This window comes from Sorghum bicolor, chromosome 6 (genome assembly GCF_000003195.3).
Source record: "Sorghum bicolor cultivar BTx623 chromosome 6, Sorghum_bicolor_NCBIv3, whole genome shotgun sequence".
NCBI classification, from domain to species: Eukaryota; Viridiplantae; Streptophyta; class Magnoliopsida; order Poales; family Poaceae; genus Sorghum; species Sorghum bicolor.
The window spans coordinates 43,223,559-43,250,707 of NC_012875.2; the positions used below are offsets into that span (position 1 = coordinate 43,223,559).

Below are 27,149 nucleotides of genomic sequence, written 5' to 3' on the forward strand. Positions count from 1 at the left end.
GAACCCGATCAAAGGTGATTCCGAAGGCTGGAGCTGGCTTCTGCTGAGCTTCATTTGGTCAAAGGTTCCAGCAAATATTATATCTGCGGAACTTCCTGAATCCACTAAGATCCTGCTCACTCCCCAACCCGCAACATTCGTTGTTATGACCATGGCATCTGTATGTGGGTAGCTTTCTAACCTTAGATCTTCCTCGGTGAAGGTTATTGGGGTTCTGGACCAATCAGTGCACCTGACCGGCCCTTGAACTGTGACATTGTTGACGAGCCGGAGGTGATCCTTCTTCTGCTTCTTTGTCTGGAATTCCATCGAGGACCCTCCAGCTATTGGTAGGATCATTCCAATAGTAGGCAGCGGTGTGTGGGGGCCGATCTGATTATCCGGGTGGGGTTCAGTTTTTGGTTGGGGTGGAGCTTGGAGCAGCTGTAGCTGGTTCGGGGGAGGAGGTAGTGACTGCTGACGGGGTTGCGGGGTTTCGATGTACGTAATATGCGGAGGTCGTGAAGGAACGTAGTTTGGTGGAAGGTTGTGATCCGCGGGTTGCTGGGCTGGGCGCCAAGCTGGTAGGAAGCTGGGATAGTAAGCGGAGGCTAGCGCGCTGGGCTGAATTGGAGCTGGGTGATTCTGGCTTGATCCTCCGACATATGAATGGTAGAAGGTTTGAGGGAACGTGTGATTCACCTCCCGAGGTTGAGCAACTGGTGTCGGAAGTTGTAGAGCTGACCTGCTCTTGATCCTCTCCTAAGTTTCCTTTGCATCAGGGCAATCCCTGGTGGAGTGACCCTTCTCCTCCCCATGGAAGAAGCAATATTGCTTCCGTGGCCGCTGATTTTGATTTTTTGGCCATCCTGCGTTTCGGCCCCCTCTTCCGGCTTGATTGGGTCTGCGTTCCGAGTTTCGTGTTTCCGCCGGTGGACGGTTGTGTTCTGGCCTGTCATTCTTTGGTTGCTCAATATTCATCATCTGACCACCAGCCTCTCGCTGTGGCCGGCGTTCGTCCTGGCTAAGGTTCTTCTTCTGTGAGTTTCTGTCATTGCTCTGCCTCTTCTGAGAGTTTTGGTCTTCCAACCTCTTGCGGTAGTCGTTGTCGGACCTGCAATACTTCTCGAACTCATGGTACAGCTCGTGCATGGACGCTGGCTTTTCTCTGGCCAAGTGGGCTGCAAAAGGTCCTATGCGAAGACCTTTGATAGCTGCCTCAATGGCAACCTCTTCCGGCACGCCGGGTGCCCTGGCCTTGGTCTGCACGAATCTTTGGAAGTATTCCCGCAGTGCCTCTCCCTGACTTTGGCGACACTGGAACAGATCCGTGGAGGTTAGCGATTCAACCGTGAACCCCTGGAAATTTGCCAAAATCTTGTCTCGAAGATTCTCCCATGAATAGATCGACCCGGGTCTGAGCATCGAGTACCATGCCAAGGCATCTCCCTCGGCCGCGATCACAAAGGATTTCGCCATTACAGTTTCGTTCCCTCCAGCTGAGGCTACAGCTGCCTCGAAACTCATCAGGAATTGGCGGGGGTCAGCTTTTCCGTTGAACTTGGGGAGCGTGATTGGTTTGTAGGTTGCCGGCCAAGGTGAGGTTTGCAATCCTTCGGATAAGGGAGAACGAAGGTCCAGTGTGCCCCTCAGCGCGCCACCGTAACTTGTTAGCTGCGTACTTACTGACGGACCGGCGCCGGGTTGGACAGTGGGTTGGACTGTCGGCTGTGGAGGTTGCATGCTAAGGATCTCCGCCTGCAGGATTGAAAGCTGCTGCCTAATCTCTGCTGCCTGCGCCGCAGCTACCGCTGCCCCCTGGCTGGCGGCGTAGGCGGCAGCGATTCGGTCTCACTCCTGCTGAAGGTTCTGCAGCTGCGTCTGCAGTAGTTGAAGCTCTTGCGTGGCCGTGGGTTGTGCCGGGCCTGCGGCGGGAGAAGGTTCCTGGCCAGGATCCGGCTGCTCGTTCTCCGGCTGCTCGCCCTCAGAGCCTTCCCCCTCTACGGTCGCATACGTGCTCCGCACGGCTCTTCTCGGCCTTCCCCTCCTGGGGGGCTCTGCCCGAGGTCTTGTGGTGCTAGCTCTCTTTCCAGCCATCGTAGGTGATCCTTCGAGCCCCACGGTGGGCGCCAATGTTGGGAAAATGCTCGCCGCACTCCCCAGCTATACGATGGGTCGGGAACCTTCTCACTCGGTGCCGTGAGATGGTGAACAGTGATGAACAGTGAGCTCAACAGTAGATGAGTACAATGAATGCTCTCTTTTTTTTATTAATGACGGCATCCCCCTTATATAGGGCTCGCAAACCGACCTGGCGATATTTACAAAAATGCCCCGTGACGGTGGGGGAATATCCCAGCATATTCTCCTATTACAGCCTATTGGCCCTAAGTCATCTGTGTAATTTCACACTACAAACCCCACGCGCGTCCCCTGTCTGGAGCTTCAGCTGGTCGGAGGTTCGGATCCTCCGCCCGACCGAGGATCCTCCGCCACTTCGTGTGTCGGAGGTTCCTTGGCTCGCTTGGTCGTTGATCCCCCGACGCGTTTCTGTCAGAGGTCCCTCGGCTTGGACTCGTCGGAGGTTCCTCACATCCTCCGCATCCCTTGCCATCCTCGGACTTGAGAGGGTCGGAGGTTGCTCCTTTCTCTGCTTGCGGGCCTCCGCCAGTATCAGTCCCTGCACAGATCATGACAAGACGAATTACCAATATTAGTCTCTTTGCAGGATCCTCCGCACGCAATCGCACGGAGGTTCTCTGGGCGGAGGATATCCTCCGACGCTCCTGAGGTCGGAGGTTTCCGGACTTAAAGGGCATCCTTAGACGATGCCAGGGGAAAGGATGCGGCCATTCCCCCAACACGCTGCACGGACCTGAGCTTCCCTAGCGCTGGTGCATGCTCCACATGCGCCCGGCAAGGTACCGGAGGGCTCCGTCGACCAGTAGGACCAGTCGTTTCTGGACGACACGCCGCAGGTTGGTGCCAGGTATGTGCTCACTGCTCACCTGTCGACCTGCGTCGCGTACCTGACGTCCGACTGCGTCAACCACGCACAGAGAGGCAGACCTGTACTATTACTAAGCCCGGTCCCGTGCATGAATCAACCTTGCACTTTCATTCAGATTTGATCTTGAGTTATTGACACTGCCATTAGCACACGTTATTGTGGTTGCATCTTGCTAGAACTACTGCATTCTTAATCGTGGTCCAAATAATTTGGCATGATGACCAAGTGCAGGTTCTTGTGATATGATTCTAACCGTGATTTGTTATGTCGTCTCTGGATATTAGGGAATCCACCAAGCCCTGTCCTGAAATCTCAGGCATCAATTTGTCAGTTTCAGGCTTTCAGCTTCTCACTGCCGTTTTGGGCTTCCGGCGACGTCCACTGGAAAGAAACAGTCAAACAGATGGGAGCTTTCAGGAATGTTGCCGCGGCCAATGCAGGCGGCAAGCGTTTGCGTCGCCGAAAGGCCGGCCGGCCGGGCCGGCGAGCGCAATAATTTGGATGCTGCTCGACAGGAACTGGAGGACGTGTCACATGAAATGAAAGCTAAAAAACAAAAAAGGTCCTGCGATCTTGACAAAACGAGGAGATGGCGGTTGCTGCTGGAGACACGAGGATTCGCACTTTTTTCGTCTCTGGACTCGGAATTTCGATGTGGCCTTTTTGGCTGGTATTTGTTGGTTGGTTGGTTGATGAAAATAATGCCATTGCACGACGACGGCTTTGCATGTACGAGTGGATTCGCGTGTATCGCTTCTGAACCAGAACATTCGATCAGCGTTAGGTGTGTGAGTGACCGGCCGTCTGAAACTCTGAATGGGGGCACACAAAAAGCGATGGAACAGAAGATGATGAACTGGACGGAAGGCGATTTGTAGCGTAATGGTGCCAAATACATGAAAAGGGTACGATTCAGGTGTCGTCCACTTGTAGCTTTGCCAGATTGCTTGGTCCCATACTCCGATGAGTCACATAACTCGTTAGACGTTACTGATTGCTCGTTGGAGGATGAACGCTGTAGCCAGATTTGGGCTAGTGACAATTTAAGTGCTTCTTGGCTCAAATTTGTGTTGATACGTGTTACTCCCTCTGTCCCAAATTATAATAAGTCATTTCATGAATATTGGAAAGTCAAAATTTTTCAAGTTTGACTAAATTTATATAGCAAAATAATAATATTTTTTGTACCAACCAAATATCATTAAATTCTTTTGTTAGTTATATTTTCATAGTGTACCTATTTTATGACATAAATCTTTATATTTCTCTCTATATTTTTGGTCAAAATTAAAAATGCTTTGACTCTCCAAGATTTTTGAAATGACTTGTAATTTGAAACGGAGGGAGTACTAGTTTTTTAGAGAAATGGGAGAGCCTGTCCCGTCTTTTTTTTTTTGCATCAGTTATTCTCATGTCATTTTGTTTGGATAGATATAATCAATGCCTCTCTCTCTCTCTCTAAATTTGTCACTTATACTGTTAAAAAACTTAAATATACCCTCAAATCTAAATCTTAATGTCCCAATCTACTTTTATCAATATTTAAATGACCATAAGTTATACAGTGATTCTTTGATTCATCTAATTTTTTTTTCTTCTCACAATGTCTCGGACGCGCAATCTGATGATCTAATTCCTGGACATCAAGTGACGGTATGCTGTTCGATTGCAAGACGTTGCAATAGATCCCGACCGCTGAATAAATCTCAAGCCATAAATTAGCAAAGTGACCATACAACAAATTTATATGTTTCGTTGCAAGTTTTTTTAATAAAAAACAGTATTAAGTTTAAAGAAACAAAGCAATATTACAACACATATAATTCTTGATAATTTTTTTTCAAATATATCGAGAAATGGTTTAGGCCTTGTTTAGATACGAAAATTTTTTAGATTTCGCTACTATAGCACTTTCGTTTGTTTGTGGCAAATATTGTCCAATTATGGACTAACTAGGATCAAAAGATTCGTCTCGCGATTTACAGTTAAATTGTGCTATTAGTTTTAATTTTCGTCGATATTTAATGCTTCATGCATGTGCCTAAAGATTCGATGTGACGGGGAATCTTGAAAACTTTTTGGCTTTCGAGGTAATCTAAACAAGGCGTTAGTGGGTTGTTAGTACAGACTCGTAGTAGGATCATAGGGCACCCGCAATGGACCGAGCATCTCCAACAGTTTGCTAAAATTTATTTGCCATATTTTGAGTTTTGGCAACTTGATAAAAGATTTGGCAAGTGAAAAAAATGACCATCTCCAATAGTTTGTCATTTAGACTTGCCAAATTAAAAGAAAAGAAGGCCCACACCCCAACTACCAACGCCCATCTATTTGTGGCCCGTGCCTGACGCCTAGACGTCGCCTCCGTGCGGCAGTAGATTTTATTTAGCTTTCGAACACTTTGGACACTCTTTCACCTTGTACAGTTCGCAAAATTTTTTGGATTTTGACACTGTAGCACTTTCGTTTTTATTTGACAAATATTGTCCAATTATAGAGTAACTGGACTTAAAAGATTCGTCTCGCGATTTATATATGAACTGTGCAATTAGTTTTTGTTTTCATATATATTTAATGCATCATACATGTGCCGTAAAATTCGATATGATGAAGAATCTTGAAAATTTTTAGAACTAAACAAGACAGCAGCACGCCAGCAGGGCAGCAGCAGCACGCAGCTTAGCAGCTCAGCGTGCGGCAGCAGCTCGCGGCAACGAACTGCGCGGGGGACGAGATAGGCGACGAGTCCACGCGTGTAGAAGTCCGCACGCGGATGAGTAGGATAGCAAGTTCAGGTTTTTGGCAAACATGTTTAGCAAACTGTTGTAGAGAGTTTTTATCATTGTTTTGCCAAAATTTATGAGATAGCAAGTGTTTTAGCAAACTGTTGGAGATGCTCCTTAGCTCTAAGTATTTTTTTGAGTAAAATACACTGGCGGCCCTTTAACTTGTCAGTCTGTGCCACTTTGGTCCATGAACTTGCAAACCCGAAAAAGTGACCTCTGAACTTGTCCGCCTGTGCCATTTTGGTCCATGAACTTGCAAACGCAAAACAGTGACCCCTGAATTTGTCGGCCTGTGCACTTTGGTCCATGCGTGTAAAGGCTCTTTCAACGCGTCAACAAATATTTGTTTATTTCATAACTAATTATTAGTGAAATGCTAAATTCATGAAATGTTTTGTGTAGCCTCTTCATGATGTACTCTGCCTAGGAAAAATATGAAACATAGAAAACGAATATTTTTTGCTTGTTTTAAAATTATCTCTTTTAATTAATAAATGCAACGAATTGATATATTATTTGATATTTGAGGCTACGAATAAAAATATATCAATTTCGTAAATTAAAAAAGAAGTGCTGACATCATCGCTGATGTCAACACCGCCATGCATGGCCTACCAGAGGCGGCCACGTGGCAGAACAGTGCCATGCAGCTGGTGTTATTTTCGTATTTGCATGTTTATGGACTAAGGTGGCACAGGTCGACAAGTTCAGGGGGCACTTTTTCGTGTTTGCAAGTTCATGGACCAAAATGGCACAGATGGACAAGTTTAGGGGTCACTTTTTCGGGTTTGCAAGTTTATGGACCAAAGTGGCACAGGCTGACAAGTTAAAGGGCCGCCAGTGTATTTTACTCTATTTTTTTATATATTTAATAGAAGAGAAAGAAAAGCTAGCTCTTGATCAAAAGTTAGGCTCATACATACATTCAAAGAACATGTGAGTCTAATCATACTATGAGTCATTGTTAAACACTAGCACTGTTAGAGATATTGGGTTAGAGCTAGTAATTGACTCTTACCGTGCGGCAGTGCGGGCACCCTTTTGCATAGCTACATCGATAGTGAAATTCCGCATTCCAAAATCAGTATTGTACTCGCTCCGTTCTAGATTATAAGTTATTTTAATATTTTTTATATGTACATTTAACTAGATGTATAGGAGAATAGATGTATAAAAAAAATTAAGAGAATTTATAATTTGGAACGGAAAGGAGCAGTATATACTCCCTTCGATCCACTTTATAAGGCTTATGTGAGTTTTAAAAAAGGTCTACTATATAAGGCGTATGTAGCATCCCAAGAGCTATTAAGCCTATAAATTAACGTCTTTAAAGCCAAGAGTTATTTATATGGCGCAACTCGTAGAGGCTAACCACTTATGAAGGAGGAGTAAAGCTAATCTCATAGTTTTATGGCACAGTTATCAAGACTATAAACTAGGTAACCGAGCCATATAAGTTTTATGGGGATGAAACTCATCTCTCATATGATGAAACTCTTTTATTTAATGATCCTGCCAAGTCAGCAAATTTGTTTATGTGACACCTTATTTAATGTGCATGACATTCTCATGAAACATGTATTGAGACTAGCCTAATCATCCAACACGCGACCGTGATGTTCCACACAATGCATTTTGATATCTGTATTTTTGGTTTTATGCCCTATATATAAAATCGGACTAGAGGAAGTATTACATCTTTGGAACCTGTTTTTGGTTTCATCTTTCTACTATCTTATTAAATAGGTTTTCTACGTTACGTAATTAACATTTTCACGTTGCATCTAAAAAGCAGTTTTTTACCTTTCGTATTGTTTAGTTCACTCAAAAAATAAAAAACTGTTTAAGATTTTCTGTTACATCGAATCTTAAGGCACATATATAAAGCACTAAATATAAATATAAATAAAAATAAAAATTAGTTACACAGTTTACCTGTAAATCACGAGATAAATCTTTTGAGTAATTACTAAATAAAAACAAAAATATTAGATTCCCCGTCACATCGAATCTTTAGATGTATGCATGGAGTATTAAATATAAGCAAAAATAAAAACTAATTGCACAGTTTGGTCGAATAGACGAGACGAATCTTTTGAGTCTAGTTAGTTTATGATTGGACAATATTTATCAAATACAGACGAAAGTGCTACAGTATCGATTTTCTAAAAAATTTTAGAACTAAACAAGGCCTTACAGTACTCAAAAGTAAAAAAAAATAGAAAAGAAAACAAAGGACTCTGTATCTATTTGCGGCGCTGCTACCGCTTTATCTCTGCGCAACCAATGCGGGTCAGGACTCGGACATTGTTACATAAAACATTAAATATAGATGAAAATAAAAATTAATTATATAATTTAATTATAAATTACGAGATGAATATTTTAATCTTAGTTAATTTATAATTAGATAATATTTGTTATAAACAAACAAAAGTGTTAACGTAACGAAATCTAAAATCTTTTCGCATCGCATCGGAGAGGGGAAACATTTACTCCAGGTGGAAGGGGCGGCGGTGAGAGGGGAAGCTGGATTCATGCATGCAGGGACCTGGTGGCGAGTCTGACGCACTCACGCAGGCGGTTGGGCGGGCGCGGGCCCAGTCCACGTGCCTCCTCGTCGGCGCGGCGTCACGCGCGGTAGCAGACACCCAGCCGACCCGAGTCGCGCGCCAGGTCGCCACCGCCCCATCTCACCCCGCACCGACCTGTCTGCGCTGCCCGCCGCCCTGCCTCGACGTGCCGTGGTGGTCCTCCGCTCCTCGCCGACACGCAGAGCTCCAGATTCCGGCTGCGGGGGGGAGACATCACCCCCACGGCCGCCCGCCGCCGCCGTCCCGTCCCGCTTGGGGAATGGGGAGGGACCAACAGACCATCCAGGGTCGGTCAGGGACCGCTCGGAGCCTCGCCTCGGACGGACGACGTCACGAAACGCCTCTGCTCTGTTGCTGCTTTCGGCTTTTGCGTAGACGTGGACGCCTGCGCTGCGTATTTGCCTCCCCCTGGAAATAGTGGGGGGCAGGCAAGTCTCACGCCGCGTGCCGGCTTCGAGCAACGAAAACACCCGTGTCAACAACCACACTTACACGCACGGGATGACGAGCACGGCACGACACGATACAAACACACGCGCGACGGGTGGTGCACCGGACACGGGGACAGGGAGGGCATGGTCGGTGGGGATCTGAGCGGACACGCGTCGGGCCATCGTTTCATCAACGGGAGCGCCGAGGGCGAGCGCACATGTACTCCAACGCACTGGGGTACGAGCTGTCATCACTGATTTCAAATACTACCAACAGAAACCTTTCGTCAAAAAAAAAAAAACCCGAACAAGCCAATAAAAAAATCGTAAAAGGAAAAAACAAATGCAAAGTCCGATCTAAACGTAATTTCAAAATATAACTGTCAAACCAACACTTGTTTAAACAAATTTATTATAGCTACCGGTACATGCGAGCCCGCTTTTAAGAACAAGGTCAATAATAGAGTCAAGTGCTTGGCTATACACCAAGTGATTAGAGCTAAGTTATACAATAAGTTGTCTCATACTTGTCTCTAAAACATATTCTCTTTCTTATTCCTTCTCACAACACTTGCTATTTGGATCTACCACTAACTATGCATCCGCATCTCTGTCCTCTCTTCTCTCCTCCATATTAGCATTAGCTTAGCTATAAATCTATTATTGTACGTGCTCTAAGCCGAGGCGAACAGACACTTAAATGCAATCTAATCCTATCCAATCTTTACGTACGGCTAGCCTAGGTCTCTGATTCAAACACATAGCCTAGGTTCCTTGTAGCTGTTCCGTTTGCTCTCCGCCTCTCAGGCCACGCGCCAGCCCGCCACGGTCTCTTTCACTTCACAGGCCTCCCCCGCGCGCCGGGGCTGCTGCTGCTGCTGCTCCCTCCTCGCGGTTTCCCTTTTCGTTCCCGCGCGCGCCTGCCCTCGCACGCATCGCTCTCCACACGGCCGGGACAGCGGGAGAACGACGCGACGCGAGTACTCGTACAGTCGTACTACGCGGCACGGCGGCGTAGCCAACAGCAGCCGCCTGGCTGGCTGCTAGCGCAGGCACACACGGCTTGTCAGTTGTCGCCTGCTCAGTCACTCACTGCCGATCCCTCCCCTCCGCTCGCAGTCCCCAGCCACACCCCACTGCACCATAAATACAGACACAACCCGATCGAGGCCCCCCGCCGCGCGCTCCCTCCAGACACAAGCAAAGCAAGCACAGAGCGAGCGCGGCGACACACAGTTACGCAACAAGGAGACGCTTACCGAGCCAAAGGCAAGAGCACCGCGCTCCGCCATCGACGCGCGCGCAGAGCGGCAGAGGCGTCCCTCGACCGACTCGCTTGGTCGCGCGCGCGGTCGTCGATCGTCGTCGTTCGGGCGACGACCGCTCTCGGCATTCTGGTTATTGCTGCGGATTTCGAGAGGCTTCGGATCGGAGCTCGCGCGCGGACGGACGGAGCCGTTGTTCATGGCCGTGGCGGAGCGGTTCGGAGCTCCGTGGCCGCCGTCTCGCTTCTTCTTCTTCTTCGTCGCGGTGCTCCTCGTCCTGCTGCTGACAGGTGAGCCCCGCGATCGCAACCCCCCTTCGCCAGCTAGCTGGCCAGTGTGTGTGACAGCTTAATTTTATTTCCCTTGTATGTAACTCCAGTTCTTCCCCTCACGAAATAATCTAAGGTCTTAATAATCGAAGGATCCAACTCAACATCTTACAATTCGCCGTTAAATATGTCACGAAAAAAAGTTGTATATATTTGGTATTTCACAGGTATTCTGTTCTACTTAAATGATGGTATTACTTCTTTCATATTACCTTTTATTATATTTAAATGTATATATTTGGTGTTTCACAAGTATTCTGTATTTCTGTTCTACATCCTATACTACTTTGCCTCGCCATGGAATAGTTCATGACGCATGCAGCATCTATACTTCTTTTTTGCTAGTTGTTTACAGTACGTAGTACAACGGTAGTATTATCTTGGTGAGATTATTTGCGAAATGGTGGTTAATAGGCGTACTTTCTTGGTGAGATTATCTTAATTATCTCAGCTTAACTGGTATCTAGTTTTGTGAGATCACATGGTCCCCAAGTGCTCCAGGACGTAAGGCAGGCCGCCCACTAAGACGGCATCTTCCAAATCACGATTCTAACTAATCGATCGGAGTTCCTTTTGATTTCATAAAAAAAAAAACCGAGTTCCTTTTTCACGCATTATTTATTTGCCTAAGAAATGGACCAATTTGGTGCCTTTTCGGCCCAGTTTGACGTGCATCTGATCTGGTTCTGAGCTGTCACAACTTTTGGCTTAAAAAGTTTCCTCTGGAAGGATGCATGGTTTGCTTCGTCCCTAGTCGCCAGCTAAATCTGATGGCCTTAATTTTTGATCAGTTTGTATGTGGCCATTGAATACAGATATAAAATAAGGCGGTGTTTGACGACGTTGGTGGTGAACGTATGTATTTTATCGGGCTGATTCTCGATATGATTCCCCAATCACATGACCACATGTGGACCCCGCACAACTCTCTCTCATTGGATCCTCTGCATGCATATACTAGTACTGTAGTTAACTTGTGTAGATTTTGTTGAGCAAAGATAATGCAGCTAGCTTTGATTATTGGTTTTTTTTTCCTTCAAATTTTGTAAGTGTGTTGCATGGCATTGCAGATGGCGGAGTGTCATGGATCAGGAGAGCTGAAGCCCTGTCGATCGGCATCAACTACGGGCAGATCGGGGACAACCTCCCTTCCCCGTCCCGGGTGTCGTACCTGCTGCAGTCGATGCAGGTGAGCAAGGTGAAGCTGTACGACGCGGACCCCTACGTCCTCTCCGCGTTCCTCGACACGGACGTCGAGTTCGTGGTGGGCATCGGCAACGAGAACGTCTCGGCGATGGCGGCCGACCCGTCCGCGGCGCGGGCGTGGGTCCAGCGCCACGTGCAGCCGTACCTCCTCGCCACCGGCGACGGCGGCACGCGCCGCCGCCGCATCACCTGCATCACCGTCGGCAACGAGGTGCTCAAGGGCAACGACACGTCGCTGAAGGCCGCGCTCCTCCCCGCCATGGAGTCCGTGTACGCCGCCCTGTCCGCGCTGGGCCTGCAGGGCCGCGTGAACGTCACGACGGCGCACTCCCTGGACATCATGGGCACCACCTACCCGCCGTCCGCGGGGGCGTTCGCGCCCGACGTCGTGCCGTACGTGCAGCCGCTGCTGAGCTTCCTGTCCATGGCGAGGTCGCCGTTCCTCATCAACTGCTACCCGTACTTCGCCTACAAGGCGGACCCCGGGAACGTGCCGCTGGAGTACGTCCTGTTCCAGCCCAACGCCGGCGTCACGGACGCCAACACCAGGCTCAACTACGACAACATGCTGTACGCGCAGGTGGACTCGGTGTACGCCGCGATCCAGGCGCTGGGGCACGCCGCCGACGACATCGACGTCAAGATCTCCGAGACCGGGTGGCCGTCGAGGGGAGACCCCGACGAGGCCGGCGCCACGCCGGAGTACGCGGGGACGTACATCGGCAACCTCCTGCGGAGGATCGAGATGAAGCAGGGCACGCCGCTGCGGCCGGCGGTGCCCATCGACGTCTACGTCTTCGCGCTCTTCAACGAGAACCTCAAGCCCGGGCCGGCCTCCGAGCGGAACTACGGCCTCTTCTACCCTGACGGCACGCCGGTGTACAACGTCGGCCTGAGGGGATACCTTCCACCCATGGATTTTTCACAAGGAACCCGCCGAAAGGTACGAATCCATTGCATTGCATTGCATGGTCGAGTTCGGCAAATTGGTTACAAGCTTTCTGCATGTATGTGATGCGCAGATTAACTGATTGAGTTAATTAGTGTATGGGTGGATGAAAGCAAGTTTAATTCTTGGTAGTGCATGCCTCTGCCCCTGCTCATTCCCATCACATTGCTTTCAGACTTTTTTTGTTTTCACATGTTAGTGAGTTAGTGACAATGACAATGACAATGACAATGAAATGGGCAATAGAGCTCTGCAGTAACGGTCAAAAAAGTACCTTTCAAAGGGAGAAAAAAACTGTCAAAAAAAGCGGTTGTTGCTGATGCATCTGCATTGCCGGGCAAAGTTTGCATAATCTGTACTTGCAATCTGATGAGACCTGGCAAGTAACCGAGTATCACTTTTTGGTCTTGTGCAGGCGGTTCGTTTGTTTGCCTTCATCCTCATAGCCATTGCATCGATCACTCTCAGCTTATCCTGAGAGCTGAGCATATACAGTTGACTATTGCGGTAAAGTCGATGAAGAAAGCGCGGAGACTGAGGGTCCCAGATATATCAACGTAAGAGCCTTATCCTGGATCAAGATCTTTAGTGAAACTAGTAATATTGCCCGTGCTAACGCTACGGCGATATTTAGAAAAAAAAAAATTACAAAACTAAAATAAATCATAAAATTAAAAAACAAACCTATCCACTAACAAAAAAGTCTATATGAAAATTACAGTACTTCATTTGAGAATATATATTTGATTTTAACAAATGCTATGTAGAAAAGTTGAGAAACACAGCTGATCTACAAATGCTCATCATTTGTCTTATAACCTTGGTAACGAGTACATAAAAATGAGATACTTACACCTGCCTTACTGGACAAACAAACAAGAAAAACAAAATTGTAGAGATCGATTAAAGAAATAATAAAACAAAAATCCCAAACAAGCATCGTGCATCTTCTACAACAACGCACTTGAGATACATATAGATTAGAGTATGTTCTCCACTGCCACCCTTCCAAATCCACACGTGCATGCACCCACCGTCCAAGCTCCAGTGACCCAGCTCTGCACAGGCCGTCAACAAGGCAACCATGGTCACTGCGTCATCCTTGACACGCGCCTTTCTCATCCTCCAGAACAGGTCCACCGCCTCTGCTGCCCTCCCAGCATTCGCGCACCCATCAATCATGGTCGTCCATGCCACCGCGTCCCTCCTAGGCATCTCGCCAAAAAACCGCAGCGCGGCGTCCACCTCGCCGCACTGATCGTATGCGGCGAGCATGCAGTTTCACGCGGCCACCGCCTTGGTTAACATTTCGTCGAACACCTTACGGGCGTCCTCGAGCTGGCGGGCCGCCGCGTACACGCCGACGAGGCTGGTCATCACGTGCCCACTCTCGCCGGTCGGGGCGAGCATCCTGCTCGTGAGCGCGCGGGCGTGGAGGGCGCGGTTGTGGGGGAGCGCTCTGACGCCCGTGGGGGCGATAGCAGCGAGGAGGGTGGAGAAAGAGAATACGTTGGGCCGCAGCCCGTGGCAGTCCACGAGGCGGGAGAAGAACGCGAGCAGGGCACCGGGCGTGGTGCCTGACGCGGCGACGGCGCGGAGGAGGAGGTTGGCGAGGGTGGGGGACGCCGGGGAGTGGGGTACGGAGAGGAGGAAGAGCGACTCTACGCGGGGGAGGTCAGCAGCGGCGGCGGCGAGGGAGAGGAGCTTCGTGAGCTCAAGTATTCACGGGGGTTTCTTTATTTGTGCGATCGGAAGAATCGATCCCGCGACGCAGCTGACGGAGGTTTGATTTGACGCGATGCTGAGGGTGTGTAAGGTCGTGATCATACTTCTAATCTGGGCCGTTAAATCTGTAGGACATGTGCTGTGAGTCGTTGATCTTGTAGGTAGGATTTGCCCGGAGAAGATTTCAATTATAGTATAGATGAAATTAAAATAAGTAAATTAAAAAAAAGCTATGAGGCTGTTCTTTTTATCTTGGTAGCAAAAAAAAAACAAAAAACTAAACTTTTGTTACCATGAATGCTACTTTTACATAGTGGGCTAAGAAAAATTTGTGAAACCTGCTTTGTCATGCCATGAGAAGAATAGAAAATGGTCTTGTACGACGCCACAAGCTTCTATGTTAGACAAAACTGGCGATTTAGTTAAGCTTCAACAGCCATTTGCTAGGAGCATAATTGATTCTTTTCTCCTATATGCAGTCCTCGGAGAACTAACAACATATTCCATCAGGGAAGGTTTAGAGGCAGAAAATTCTCTCGGACTTACACGGCCAGCCGAAAACAGTTGAAGTGATTTTGATGGCATCCATTAGCCAATACTCGCTCCACACTGACAGTGAAGTAGAACTAACTGAAGATTGGGGACGACCGGACGATACGCGGCCAATGCACGTATTGTTAGATAGGATTTTTTTTCATTTAATTTATTTTGGAGATGTCTTCCTTATTATGCAACTCGTCAGAAACTGTATACTTGTATATTGGTCAAACAGATAGGAAATTAATTCAGGTCAAGGCTGGCAATTTTACTAGTTTTTTTATTTCTCATTGTTCTTTTGTTTCTTTTTTTCACTTTATTACAAACTATGACAATTGTTTTTTATGGCAAAAATTTTTAGAGAGGCTATAGGGGGCTTCATGGGATCCCTGTGCGCTGTGACCTAGGTTGTGGTTACAGTGGTCTTTGGTAATTACAGCTTTACTTCGGACTGTTGTAACCTCGACGTTCCCTTTCTGCTTAATGAATCACGTGTCGGGTTGACAAGCTCGCGAAAATGGCTCCACCCTTGGTCCCACTGCTAGATCCGTCTCTATCTGACAACACTTTGATGAACATAAAAAAAGTGTGCCACAAGCTAAGAGCAGCAATCTTGTATGAACATGGGAAAAAAAGAGGGAAAATAGAAGGTGATCTCACTAAAATCCACCTCCTCCAAAAAAACAAAAGGAGTATAGATCATAGCAGCTTCAATACCCTTGGGTTAATTTATGTGGCAGAACCATGACAAAAAATCTTAAAGGTAGCTATAGGGGCTCCATGGGATCAGCCACGGAGGGGGGCTCACCCACCGCTAGATCCATCCCTATCTAACAACACTTTGATGACACATAAAAACGGTGTGCAACAAAACCAGCAGCAATCTTGTGTAAGCATGGAGCTCCACTTCGAAGTTTTAGTACCGATTTTTTTTTTTAAAAAAAAAAAAAGCCACGCACCTAGTATACAACACGAGATTACTATACAGAAATTCAGAATTTCCGTCCTCGCCGCGCTGGTTTCGGCCAAATCCATACGCGAGTGCACCGTTGCATGCCCAGGCGCTGGATGGATCGGAGACAGAGCTTAACTAAATCGTCTGGGCTGGCTAGTTCCTTTCCTTGCCATCTCCGAGAGCGTCTGGGAGGGGAAAAAAAGGTGTGAGAGGCAACAGCAGGGTTGTTGCCCAACATGCCTCGTTGTCGTTGCCCCAAGGTGACGATACAGCAAATTCAGCCATGGGCCAGATCCAACCAGCCCGAAAGAGGACTAGAGAGGATTCTCGAGTCATTCCCTGTGGGCCAGCCCACTAATCATGTTCTTCAGCTATTTCCTTGCGCTGTTGCGCAGGCCTCTTGCGTCTTGTTTAATTGAGGAGGTGAAAAGTTTTTTTTGTGCTATAGTATTTTTATTTTTATTTGACAATTATTATCCAACTATAGACTAACTAAGCTTAAAAGATTCGTCTCGAAAATTACAGGTAAACTGCACAACTGGTTATTTTTATCTATATTTAATGTTCCATACATGTGCCATACGATTCGATATGACGAGAAATCTTGAAAAGTTTTTAAGTTTTGGGTTGAGCTAAACAAGACCTTGGACACATGTATATTTGAGGCCTACCTCTGTTTCTGTAGTCCTTTTTATATAAAAAAAGAACATACTGTTCAAATACTTCTTGAAATTGAATTTTATACCATAGCTAAAATGTATTATCCTAATTCGTATGAGCACGTACCATAAGTTTGAATCATAAATGGGACAACAAATCAAGTATGTGTGTATGACTACTGTCTTTAATACTATCTAAAGATGAAGAATGAGAATGGAGAACGGACAGGAGAGAGTGACGACCATGGAGGGAAATTTTTTCTCCTTTTAATAAAACTAAAAAAAATAGGTATGGATTCTATGATCCATTAATTTGTGTGTGCCGTGTGCGCGCGCTCAAGGACTAAAAATGAATGGTAAATTAGGCAAGCAAATAATAAACCTATTGTTCAAGCGTCGGGTCAGGTTAGTAGGTTGAGAAAAGACTCAATATTTCTCTTTGGCCTGAGCCCGACCTGAACAAAATTCATGCCAAATGGCATAGATATGAAATGTTTCATGATTTTGATTTTATGTAGCCAAACAGTCTGGTAACTACTCTGTATCCAAAACATTTTTTGAGAGAATCTAGATCCGAAACGTTTATATGATAATCTAGATCTCTACCAAACGGACCCTTAGTCTTCCCTAATGACCTTTGCGTTGTGCACTTTTCTTCAAACCAAGTCAAGGGGGCCAAGAAAGTTGTTGCAATTCTCTACATACACCATTGCATCTGCATTTTGATGTTTATGAGTCGCCAAAACCCCCAAATCACCATATTGGTGCATATCCTAGGGCCCAATCCTTTAGGCCATGTTTGTAATGGAGTATTTTTATAGGAAAAGTACAGAAAATGAAACTATAGGAAAGTTTTGAAGGAAAGGTGTTTGGATCAAAGGATTTATCAATTCCTTTCCTCTAGAATGCTAGCACATGCATGTGATTTCAAAGGGAAAAAAAGAATCTGATCCTAGCTCATGGTTTTCTTTCCTTCACGAAGTCCAAGAAAATAAAGCATATTTAGTTCTGCTATTAATGTATACACACGCTCTGAAGCAGCAGTTAACACCGCACATCGAGCTTTTGCAGGCTCATGGCTGTCAATCACTTGTGGCCTTGTGGATCTAGCCATTCACTTGTGATAAAAAATACTTCTATAATTATACTAGGTTAATGCCCGTACGTTGTTATGGGTTTTAAATTCACATACTCTATGTTTCTTCTATAATTTTTAGTTGTAGAGATAAATATTCATTAATAAAATTTATCTAAATATATCCATGTGTGATCTTGTTTTGAAGGATTTGTTATGAGAAATTTAATGATGCAATCGGAATTTAATTTATATCTTCGGTTTAAAAGTTATGACTTTTTAAATTCGCTAAAATAATTTGCATGTATGGGTGAGTGGGCCTAGGTTGATGGGATAACCTATCATGGCTAAAAGGGATGAGAGTTGTGGCTTCACCATGGGTGTGGTAGATAAGTCCTTTTCATAATTTTTAATTATAGAGAAATGACTTTAATTAATTTATTATTAAGCACTAATAATGACACTTTATAATTCACAGTCTTATAATTCTTGTGTTATAAATTCATGTGTTCCAAACATCCCTAGATAGTTATTTCCTATATTTTTCTTTTCCTCTGTTTTACCACTACACAGTTATCATATTTCTACGTTTTTTTTCTATTCATGTGTTTTCGATTTCTGTGTTCCAAACAAGCCCTTAAGCAAAATTTGATTTGATTTTTTTTGTTGGCAAACATTTGATTCATCCACAAACTCTATGTACGCGATAGACAATTAGACATGCAAAGGAGAAAGGTTTACTCTCAACTCTCGACGCTATCTCTAATCTCCATGTTCTAAGGAGTCTGCTCCATCCATTTTGCTGGCACAGTGATGGATGTGATGCTTGTGGACGGCGTGTGCTCTGCTCGATCGGGATTTCCAGGTACGTACTAGAAAAGCACGTACCACCTTATCTGCAACCCATTGCCGATCATGGGGCGGCCAGTATATATATGAAGTCAACCCCCCTTGTTGTTAATAGTCGAAGTGGGCATGGCACAGATCTCGCCCTGCCATGCATGGCTCCTGTCATGACATTCTCAAGGCTTGAGAGAAACTGTAATAATAGCTTGACAGTGACAGGCTCGGCTTTTTCGATGTGATGGGAAATCTTGAAAACTTTTTGCTTTCCAGGGTGAACTAAACAAGGCCCAGTGAAGTGGTAGGCATTATTTATTTATTTGTGAGTTGTGACGGGCAGAAACACAAGTGGTTGCCTGATGAAGGCCGTCGATACGTGCATAGAGCCTGCCAATCCCAACTTCTCAAGATCATCAACCAAATAAAGAGGCAACTGTATATTTCTTCTTTTTTTCGCCCATGCATGATTCCTTCCAGAATGTGCTATGGACACCTGCAGCTCTTTCTGAGGCGCCAGTGCGCGTGGTCCTGCATGCACCCGGTCACAACCCCTACAGTGCGTCAGTGCCATAGTGGAAGGAACTCGTTCCATCGCTCATCCGGCAGAAGTGATGTGCGTGTGCCTGCCTCGCCAATTTCAGGCCATCCGTTTGTTGTGGGGGCAGTAGGGATATGGTGGATTATTCGCTGCACGCTGCCAAAAGCAACAAGATGCAACTGCGTGTGTATATTATTGCCAATAATTAATGAGCAGGGGTCAACGTTTTGATGACGCGATCGAGCGTCCAACAAAGGTGTACATGCATGACATGAGGCCTCAGCTCCGATTAGAATTTGGATCGGTGCGACGATGGATCTTTTGACAAAGAAATGACACTAGTTTTCTCTGGTTCTTCTTTTGAAACTATATCTGGTGGAATTATTGATCACACTCTTGAAAGGCCTGCATGCGGTCGTGGTCAACGAACAACTGTCGGTAGCCCAACAAGGCGAGACTTGCGTTGGCCTGGACGGCTAGCTGGACCCTGGTTGTGGAGGACGTGGCGTAACAGAGCGAGCAACAGTTCGTTCCAACGGAGCAGTTTTTATTTGAATTGGCTGCTCTTCCTAGTCCATCATCAGATCATAATCATCGCGACACACGAACGCGTACGTGGGGTTAATGGCCCTTAAATTAGTTAACGCACACGCGCGCCGCAAGACGTGCTCTGTACCAGTAGCAAGCAACAAACGTATACGTACTCCCATCGTCCATGCGCTGCTGCCTCCACGAGAAGCACTGCCCTGCCCCCGGTCCTGGTGTGTGTCCTCTCCTCGCACACATTCCATTCTGCCCGCAAAACCCGTCGCACGAAAACCATTACCAGCTAGAAGCATTATCTATATATCGTCTCACACGAAAAACACAAAAGGAGCGGTTACAAGAAGATGGGCAGCATCGATCATCCTCAAGTCAAGTGGCGATCGACCTCGATCGCCTATATATATATCCATGGTCCGTCCTTGGTGGAGTCCAAGCGGAAGTTAACACCATTCTTCCCCGCTTGGATGACTGAAGAGTCCGGGCCACCCACTCATCCATCCTCCAGCCTCATCCATCTTTTCATTCCAAAAGGGGCGTGGTGTGCAGTGGTGTGGCCGCGAGCGAGCTCATCTTGAGGTCAGGTCAGGTCGCTACGAGCGCTTTGCATGATTGCCTAGCTCCTTTACGATCCGATCCCATCTTCTGATAGATACGGGCAATCAACCCAGCTTCTGTCAGCGTGTCCACTTTTTTGGCAGGAATCCAGTGCCAAGCCCTCTGCGCGCAGCAAGATTAAAGGTAAGATGATATGATGAAACGTGACCGTCACTAGCTCGGCGATAGATGCCATGAACGACACCATCTGTCAGTCTATCTATCTGTTTGTCTGCTCCCTATATATATTCCTGCATTCCGCTCTTGGGCCTCTTCATTTCAGGCTGTTCTTTTTTGTTCTGTGCGACTGCATCTCCTCCATTTAATTTCCTTCAGGCGCGCGGCGGTTTCAGAGTTTTCATTCAGATGACGACACCGACTTGCACCACCAATGCAGCCTTCTTCTTCCTCCTGCTGCTGCTGGTGTGCGCCTGCTGCTTCGCCACCACCCTTGCCTGTGACCCTAGTACGTGATTGCATCCTTTTCCTAGTACATCATTCGATCTCTCATCACAAGTGTCAACTGCCTGCCCGTTTCGTTTACTTGCCTTGGATCAGCTGCGACGACACAAGAGTTGAGACTACGTACCTACCCTTGAAGTAATTTGCTTCATTAATTTCGATCTCTCTCTCTCTCTCTCTGTTATTATATCCCATTCAGATGGCGATGGCGCCAAGTTCGGGTACATCGGCTCTATGGGTCCTGCTCACTGGGGCAGCTTGAGCCCTAACTTCAGGCAGTGCGCGAGAGGGACTCACCAGTCCCCGATCGACATCTCCACGGCCGAAGCCGTTCTCAACCCGGGGCTGCAGCCACTCCACAGGGACTACACCGTCGCCAACGCTACCCTCGTCGACAACGTCTTCAACATCGCCGTTTGTTTCTCTCCCTCTTTTTTCTCAAACAAAACCTGCTACAGTGGTGGTCGATATATCTCAAGATTTCGTTGATGGATGCAGCTGCGCTTCGACGACGACGACGGAGCTGCAGGGAGCGTGCGGATCGACGGGAAGGTGTACTGGCTGAAGCAGATGCACTGGCACTCGCCGTCCGAGCACACCATCAACGGGCGGCGGTTCCCCGTGGAGCTCCACATGGTTCACGCCAGCGACGACGGCAACGTCACCGTCGTGGCCATGCTCTACCGGTTTGGCAGCAGGCCGGACCCTCTGCTTTGGCAGGTAATTAATTAATTAATTAGAATGCATCATCATCATCATAGCATCTTCATCGATCATCAATTCATCATCATCGTAACTGAATTCTACTGCATGCGGATTGTTTTGGCCGTGAACGACGACGACGACAGATTCAGGACAAGCTGGCGGCGCTGTACGCGGAGGGCTGCAGAGCGGAGGAGGGCGGCGGCGGCCAAGTTCCCGCCGGAGACGTGAGCCTGTGGTCGCTGAGGCTGCACTCCCACACGTACTACCGCTACGTCGGGTCCTTCACCACGCCGCCCTGCACCGAGGACGTCATCTGGAGCGTCATGGCCCAGGTGAGGGAGATGACGGTGGAGCAGGCCGCCGCGCTGATGGCGCCGCTGGAGAAAGCTTACAGGCACAACAACAGGCCGACGCAGCCGATGAACGGCCGCGTCGTCCAGGTCTGCCACAGGTTCGTCATGAGCAAGAAGACGGCGCCGTAGCCGTACGTGCGTGCCCCGTGCCCCGGCCGTATGCCCGGCCGCCCCCTGCTCGTTGCCGTAGACGACGCCTCATCAATACTGAAGTTGGTCAGTAGGTCTGTGGGTTTAATTAGCTAGGTTCATTCATAGGAGATGTATAAGCTGTTTGGTTTCCTGCAAAGTGGATCCTTCTTATCTGTAAGAATAAGGTCTCTGTTTGGTTATGAGCGGTAAAGTTTACCGTCCGTCACGTCGACATCGAATGTTTGGACACATGCATGAAACACTAAATACAGACTATTTATGAAATTAAAGACATGATTAAAAAGTAATTTACAAGACGAATCATTTCAGTCTAATTAGTTTATAATTAGACAATAATTGTTAAATAAAACAAAATATTATAATACTTGTTAAATTTTAACAACTCCAACTAAACACCTCTTATTGATCGCTGACTAGTGCCGAAATCTCCTGAGGCTGGGAACCTGATCGGCTGATCCTCATGCCTTCCGAACGTGGCTGCGCTTTCGGCGGCTTCCATTACCGTGCAGCGGTGCAGCCGCGAAACCGCGCGCCATGCAAAGCCACCTTCATGGATGATTACCTGCCTATATAAAACCCCGAAGTCAGCTTTCATAGAGAAAGAGAAAAAAAATAAAGAGGAAGAAAAATGTTTTGTAGCTGATAAAGACAAAAGTAAAGAGGAAGAAAAATATTCTGTAGCTGATAAAGACAAAAAAAAACATGCGAATGGAAGTCAGGAGGATTTCGTAGAGGAATAGAAAAAATGAATAAAGAGGAAGAACAATGTTCTGTAGCTGATAAAGACAAAAAAAACATGCGAATGGACGTCAGGAGAATTTCGTAGAGGAATAGAAAAAATGAATAAAGAGGAAGAAAAATGTTCTGTAGCTGATAAAGACAAAAAAACATTCGAATGGAAGTCAGGAGGATTTCGTAGAGGAATAGAAAAAATGAATAAAGAGGAAGAAAAATGTTCTGTAGTGATAAAGACAAAAATAAACAAGAAAAATGTTTTGTAGCTGATAAAGACAAGGAATAGAAAAAAAATGAATGAAGAGGAAGAAAAATGTTTTGTAGAGCTGATAAAGACAAAAAATATACATGCGGAGAAAGGGCCCATCCGGGTTCGAACCGGAGACCTATTGATCTGCAGTCAATTGCTCTACCACTGAGCTATGGACCCGTTGTGATGTAAGTTGATAATAAGTTCTTTAAAAACAAGTCTCCAAACTGTGGGTTTTTAAAGGCAAGATTCCTTTCTGGACGGGAGGTTTTACATGAGACTAAGAGAGCAAGAAAGAAAACAAAGAAGGAAAATCACATAAAAGCATTTTGCCATGGTTCTATGAGAGGGGAGGTGTTTCTTGTTTGCTCGCAGGATCATCCTTTCCTTGCAGTGTGCAATTATTGGCATCAAATTCTAGAAAATGAGATCGTTTCTTGTTGTCCAAATGCTCCAACTAAAGTGAGAGCAAGTTTAATAATACAGTCTACTTGTTGGTTGTAAGGTTTTTGTAGCCTTTTTCCGACCACCCATACAATAGTTAGCTTACAGTCTATTTCTCCTCTCTCTTCTTCCTTCTCTCCTCCACTTTAGCATTTAGCCAGCTTACAACCGAGAACCGACTATAATACTTGCTCTAAGATAATAATCTTCATAAAGAAGGGGACCTGCAATTGGGATTTGAAGCCCTCCAGATAAGATAATAACATAAGGATGACAATAGCAAACAAGAAATTTTGCATTGAGAATTGCGAACTTGGATATGTTTTGTAATTAATTTCATCTATGACGGGGAAGAAACGTATGCAAACCTTAAAGGGAAGGCTATAAACAAGCATATCTCCTAGGCTTATTCTAGATAAATGATTATATTTTAATTTTGTGGAACGGTCTTCTAAAAATAACGAAATGGCACTAGTTTATCTTGGTTCACTTTCCATGAAGCATCCCTCACCGGCTCACCCTATAGAGTTTATATCCTTGAGAATTAGAGATGATCACTTTTATCACATAATCACTTTTTTTTAAAAAAAAAAATCAATTTCCATCGAGCGTGAGAAATTCTACCAAATTTGCCCTAAGCAATTGACCTAAATGCTAATAATATTTAGATTGACCGATTTCCATGGAGATTAGCTATTTTTATAATAAATTTATTTAGAGACATAAATGCTCATAAATATTTACAATAATTTTGATCAAACTTGAGCTAGATTGACTAACATGGATACTGTAGTTGTATTTTTTGGACAAAGGGAATAAAAATAAAAAAAACATAATTTAAGTAGAAACTTGTTAAATGGGTCTAATCTAATACATACGTCATTTGACTATTAACCTAAGTCATCTTTAAAATTTTAGAATGTGCTATTTTCGGACTATATTTTTCTTTAAGTTATATACTAGCAAAATATGCCCGTGCGTTGCTACAGGAGCAAATAGATGTTCGTAGAAAAAGAGCACTTTGTTATATTTATTTGTGTTTTATTCTCTGTATTAAATTTGACAATTTTCAAGCTTTTAAAACTGACTTTGAAGCAGTATGTCCATATATAATTTATATACATGCTCTTAGACTTTTTAGGATTTTTATTTCACGAGAAATGGCACCTTATACTCTCTGGTTGAAAGGAGCCTAATAAACTTTTGAATTATAATTCTAAATTTGATTTTGATTTTTTTTTAATTGTATAAGCTTCTGTCATTTGTGCATTGTTCGTGAAAAGACAAGAAGCTAACAATACACTTTTTATTGGTAAGCCGAAGTCTATGTAAATCTTGAGATTGATTTTTACTATGCGTTGCAATGGAAGAAAAGCATCAAATGACCATAGAAAGTTATGACATAATATTACATATCTATTTATATTATCTTTTTTATAAAATTTAAAGTCCATAATTTATTTTATTGATAACCATGACATCTATGGTATTAGATAGTTAATGTGTAAAACAATATGTAGCTTAGAGACATATTTATTTAATAATAAAATAGAAGTAGTCAAACCTTATCTTACTTTAATATTACCTCTTAATATACCTTAGTATTATACTGAAACATGAGAAGTTTGTTGCTAGTTTTATTTTTTATTTAGATTAGAATTCCTACAAAATATGATATATCAGTTAAATGTACGTAGATTATAAACACATAGACTTATAAAGTATTCATATAAAATAACAACACATCATGCAAAGGTAGTGGAAGCATTATCAAGCATAAATTTAGGTGAGATATATAGGAATTGTGTTAAAACTTTTACCACAAATCAAGCATCACATTAAATATGCTATCATAAAATTTTCATAATAATTAGAGCAAAATAACTACAATTTTTTTACACTAAAAAGCATAAGCAAGCATCTCCAATAAAAAAGATATACTAAAATTTATGATATTTTTTGTTTACTACATGGATCTAAATATGTGGAGCTGAACAAAATTTGTTTTGTAATTTTTAGATTTTTCTATGAATTACTATCTATTTATTAATTTTTATAGAAGATTTTGCATTGAGAACCCTAGAAAAACTTCTATTATTTTTTTCCTATTTCAACAGTCTATCTACGGGCACAATCCGTGGAAGCAGCGGATAGATTGGCGGACAGATTTGCACTAAGACCCTTGTACTTTTTTTATTCTTAACATGCTCTAATGTGTATAGAAGATTTTGCATTGGGAACCTTAGAAAACTTTCTATTTTCTTTCCTCCTCCACAGCGTACCAGGCCTCGATTCTAGACGGAACCGGACTGGCCGGGCAGAATTTTTTTTGGAGCAGACTGAAATTTTCCCTTTATAGATAGGTATAGATTTGGCTATTTACGGACTATCTTTTTCTCTAAGTTATATACTGTGGCAGGTTGGACTCAAACTGCAAATGCAAAATGGTAATGGCAGAAATGACACATTTTGATTTTGTTGAGACACAGCCATGTTGACTGAAGTAGTGAAGTGGAAACCGCAGTTGACACAGAGCCAAAGCAACCCATCATTAGCCTCCATAACCACCTTATAACCCGGACTCAACTTGCACTCAACCACTCAATTCGCAACGGGTACTTGCCAGTTGCCACCGTCCACCACAAGATTTTCAAAAATCACCGCACCTTTCGCGCGTCGTCACCCTTTTAAGGCGAGAGCGCCCAACTCCCTCGCTTCGCTTGTCAGTCACTCGCACTCAGCCACTCACTCGTGAGCAGCCAAGAAAGATTGCCGCAGCTCGATCTGGACCACCTCCCTCTTCTGCGTCGGCGCCCGCGGCTCCGGCTTCGCGCACTCCATGTCCAAGGTGGCGTGCGAGACGGCCGCCGCGCTCCCCGACGCCGGCGCCGTCCAATTATGCGGCCGCGGTGGTGCTGGTAGCGCCGCCAGCCCTCGTGCCGACGACGACGCGGGCGCGCCAGCGGAGTCGGTCCTGCTCCGGGCTCCGGACGGCGTCGGCTTGGCCCATTTGTTTGGCGCGGCGCTGCGGCGGGACGGGTCCACCAAGGGAAGCTCCAACCCCAAGGCGGCCGCCGAGGCGGCGACGGCGACGCGCAAGGGCGCGCCGAGGGCGGCGGACTCGAGGACGAGGAGGTTGTTGCCGGCCACGACGGCGGCGGGCAGCAGCAAGACCGCCGTAGCCATCGGCGTCGTCCTGCCGGCGAGCAAGGTGGTCGCCAAGGAGCGTCGCGGTCGCGCTCGCGCTCCAGGCCGCGTCGTCGTCGCCCGCGCCTGGCGCCGGCCGGCGGCAGGGGCCAGGGTCTTCGCGAGCGAGGCCGTGGGGCCGGAGCCCGTGTCTCCGAAGGTGTCCTGCTTCGGGGCCGTACTGTCGTCGGAGGAGAGGTCTGCCGCGCCGCCGCCGCCCGCGGCCGGCACGCGAGAGGAAGAAGAGGAAGGGAGCGGCGGGTGCTGGGCGAGCCTGGGGACCGGGCTCCTTGGCCTATGTCGCGACAGCAACGATCGTGATGGTGGCCACCTGTGCCGCGCGAGCGAACCAAGTTCGAAGCAGGAGACGGCCCCGCCGGAGCCTCAGCAGCGGCAGCGCATCGCCGTGATGTCGCCACCGCGGCCGGTGGCGCCGGGGCTGGGAGACGTGAAGCGCCTCGCTTCGCGGCGGTGGCCGGAGACCACGGCGCGGGGGGACGGTTTGAATTGAATGTCCCCCCCTCCCGTACGTGCTTCGAGAGGCACGTACGGCGGTCGGCGGCAGCCCTTGTACGGCGTCCACGGATCACGGTTGCCAACGCATGCAGCACCGTCTCCCTCCTCGGACCTGCTCCTGACCGTTCTATTGTCGTGTGGTGTGTGTATGTGTATGTGTGCATGTCAGCATGTGTGTGATCTTTTTTTTTTTCTGTTTGTTTGCAAGCTGCATCTCGTGCCTTGTGTATCGACATTGGGCTCTGTCCCGTTTCTTCGTCACTCGAGTAGATAGTAGATTGATAATATATCCGTTGCAATTTGTCCTTTATTTATCTATATATA

At 46.1% G+C, this 27,149-nt stretch overlaps 3 protein-coding genes and 1 non-coding gene across 9 annotated transcripts; 3 read left to right on the forward strand and 1 right to left on the reverse strand.

The window, feature by feature from the left end:
- LOC8072968 (glucan endo-1,3-beta-glucosidase 14) lies at positions 9,971–15,175 on the forward strand. Its single transcript, XM_002446368.2, has 4 exons — positions 9,971–10,355; positions 11,465–12,543; positions 12,965–13,106; positions 14,754–15,175. Exons 1-3 carry the CDS (start codon positions 10,265–10,267, stop codon positions 13,025–13,027), a joined length of 1,233 nt encoding a protein of 410 aa, XP_002446413.1. The 5' UTR covers positions 9,971–10,264; the 3' UTR covers positions 13,028–13,106; positions 14,754–15,175.
- LOC8075274 (alpha carbonic anhydrase 1, chloroplastic) lies at positions 19,851–21,953 on the forward strand. Of its 6 annotated transcripts, none has more exons than XM_021462427.1 (6): positions 19,854–20,008; positions 20,096–20,165; positions 20,358–20,487; positions 20,683–20,897; positions 20,982–21,203; positions 21,332–21,953. In XM_021462427.1, exons 3-6 carry the CDS (start codon positions 20,388–20,390, stop codon positions 21,668–21,670), a joined length of 876 nt encoding a protein of 291 aa, XP_021318102.1. In that variant the 5' UTR covers positions 19,854–20,008; positions 20,096–20,165; positions 20,358–20,387; the 3' UTR covers positions 21,671–21,953. The 6 variants fall into 6 exon arrangements, with proteins under 6 accessions (XP_002446414.1, XP_021318102.1, XP_021318104.1 ...); XM_021462429.1 differs by having other exon boundaries at positions 19,856–20,003; XM_021462428.1 differs by having other exon boundaries at positions 19,860–20,003; positions 20,077–20,165.
- Positions 22,788–22,859, reverse strand: TRNAC-GCA. Its single transcript has one exon. It is a non-coding gene; the product is annotated as a tRNA-Cys (tRNA).
- Positions 25,584–27,135, forward strand: LOC110436620. The gene has a single exon (XM_021464027.1). It carries the CDS (start codon positions 25,963–25,965, stop codon positions 26,818–26,820), a length of 858 nt encoding a protein of 285 aa, XP_021319702.1. The 5' UTR covers positions 25,584–25,962; the 3' UTR covers positions 26,821–27,135.

Coding starts and splice junctions, on each gene's coding strand:
- LOC8072968 (XM_002446368.2), top strand. CDS start 10,265: ATGGCCGTGGCGGAGCGGTTCGGAGCTCCGTGGCCGCCGTCTCGCTTC. Junction 10,356..11,464: donor CCTCGTCCTGCTGCTGACAG/GTGAGCCCCGCG, acceptor ATGGCATTGCAG/ATGGCGGAGTGTCATGGATC. Junction 12,544..12,964: donor CACAAGGAACCCGCCGAAAG/GTACGAATCCAT, acceptor GGTCTTGTGCAG/GCGGTTCGTTTGTTTGCCTT.
- LOC8075274 (XM_002446369.2), top strand. CDS start 20,388: ATGACGACACCGACTTGCACCACCAATGCAGCCTTCTTCTTCCTCCTG. Junction 20,488..20,682: donor CACCCTTGCCTGTGACCCTA/GTACGTGATTGC, acceptor TATCCCATTCAG/ATGGCGATGGCGCCAAGTTC. Junction 21,204..21,331: donor CGGACCCTCTGCTTTGGCAG/GTAATTAATTAA, acceptor CGACGACGACAG/ATTCAGGACAAGCTGGCGGC.
- LOC110436620 (XM_021464027.1), top strand. CDS start 25,963: ATGTCCAAGGTGGCGTGCGAGACGGCCGCCGCGCTCCCCGACGCCGGC.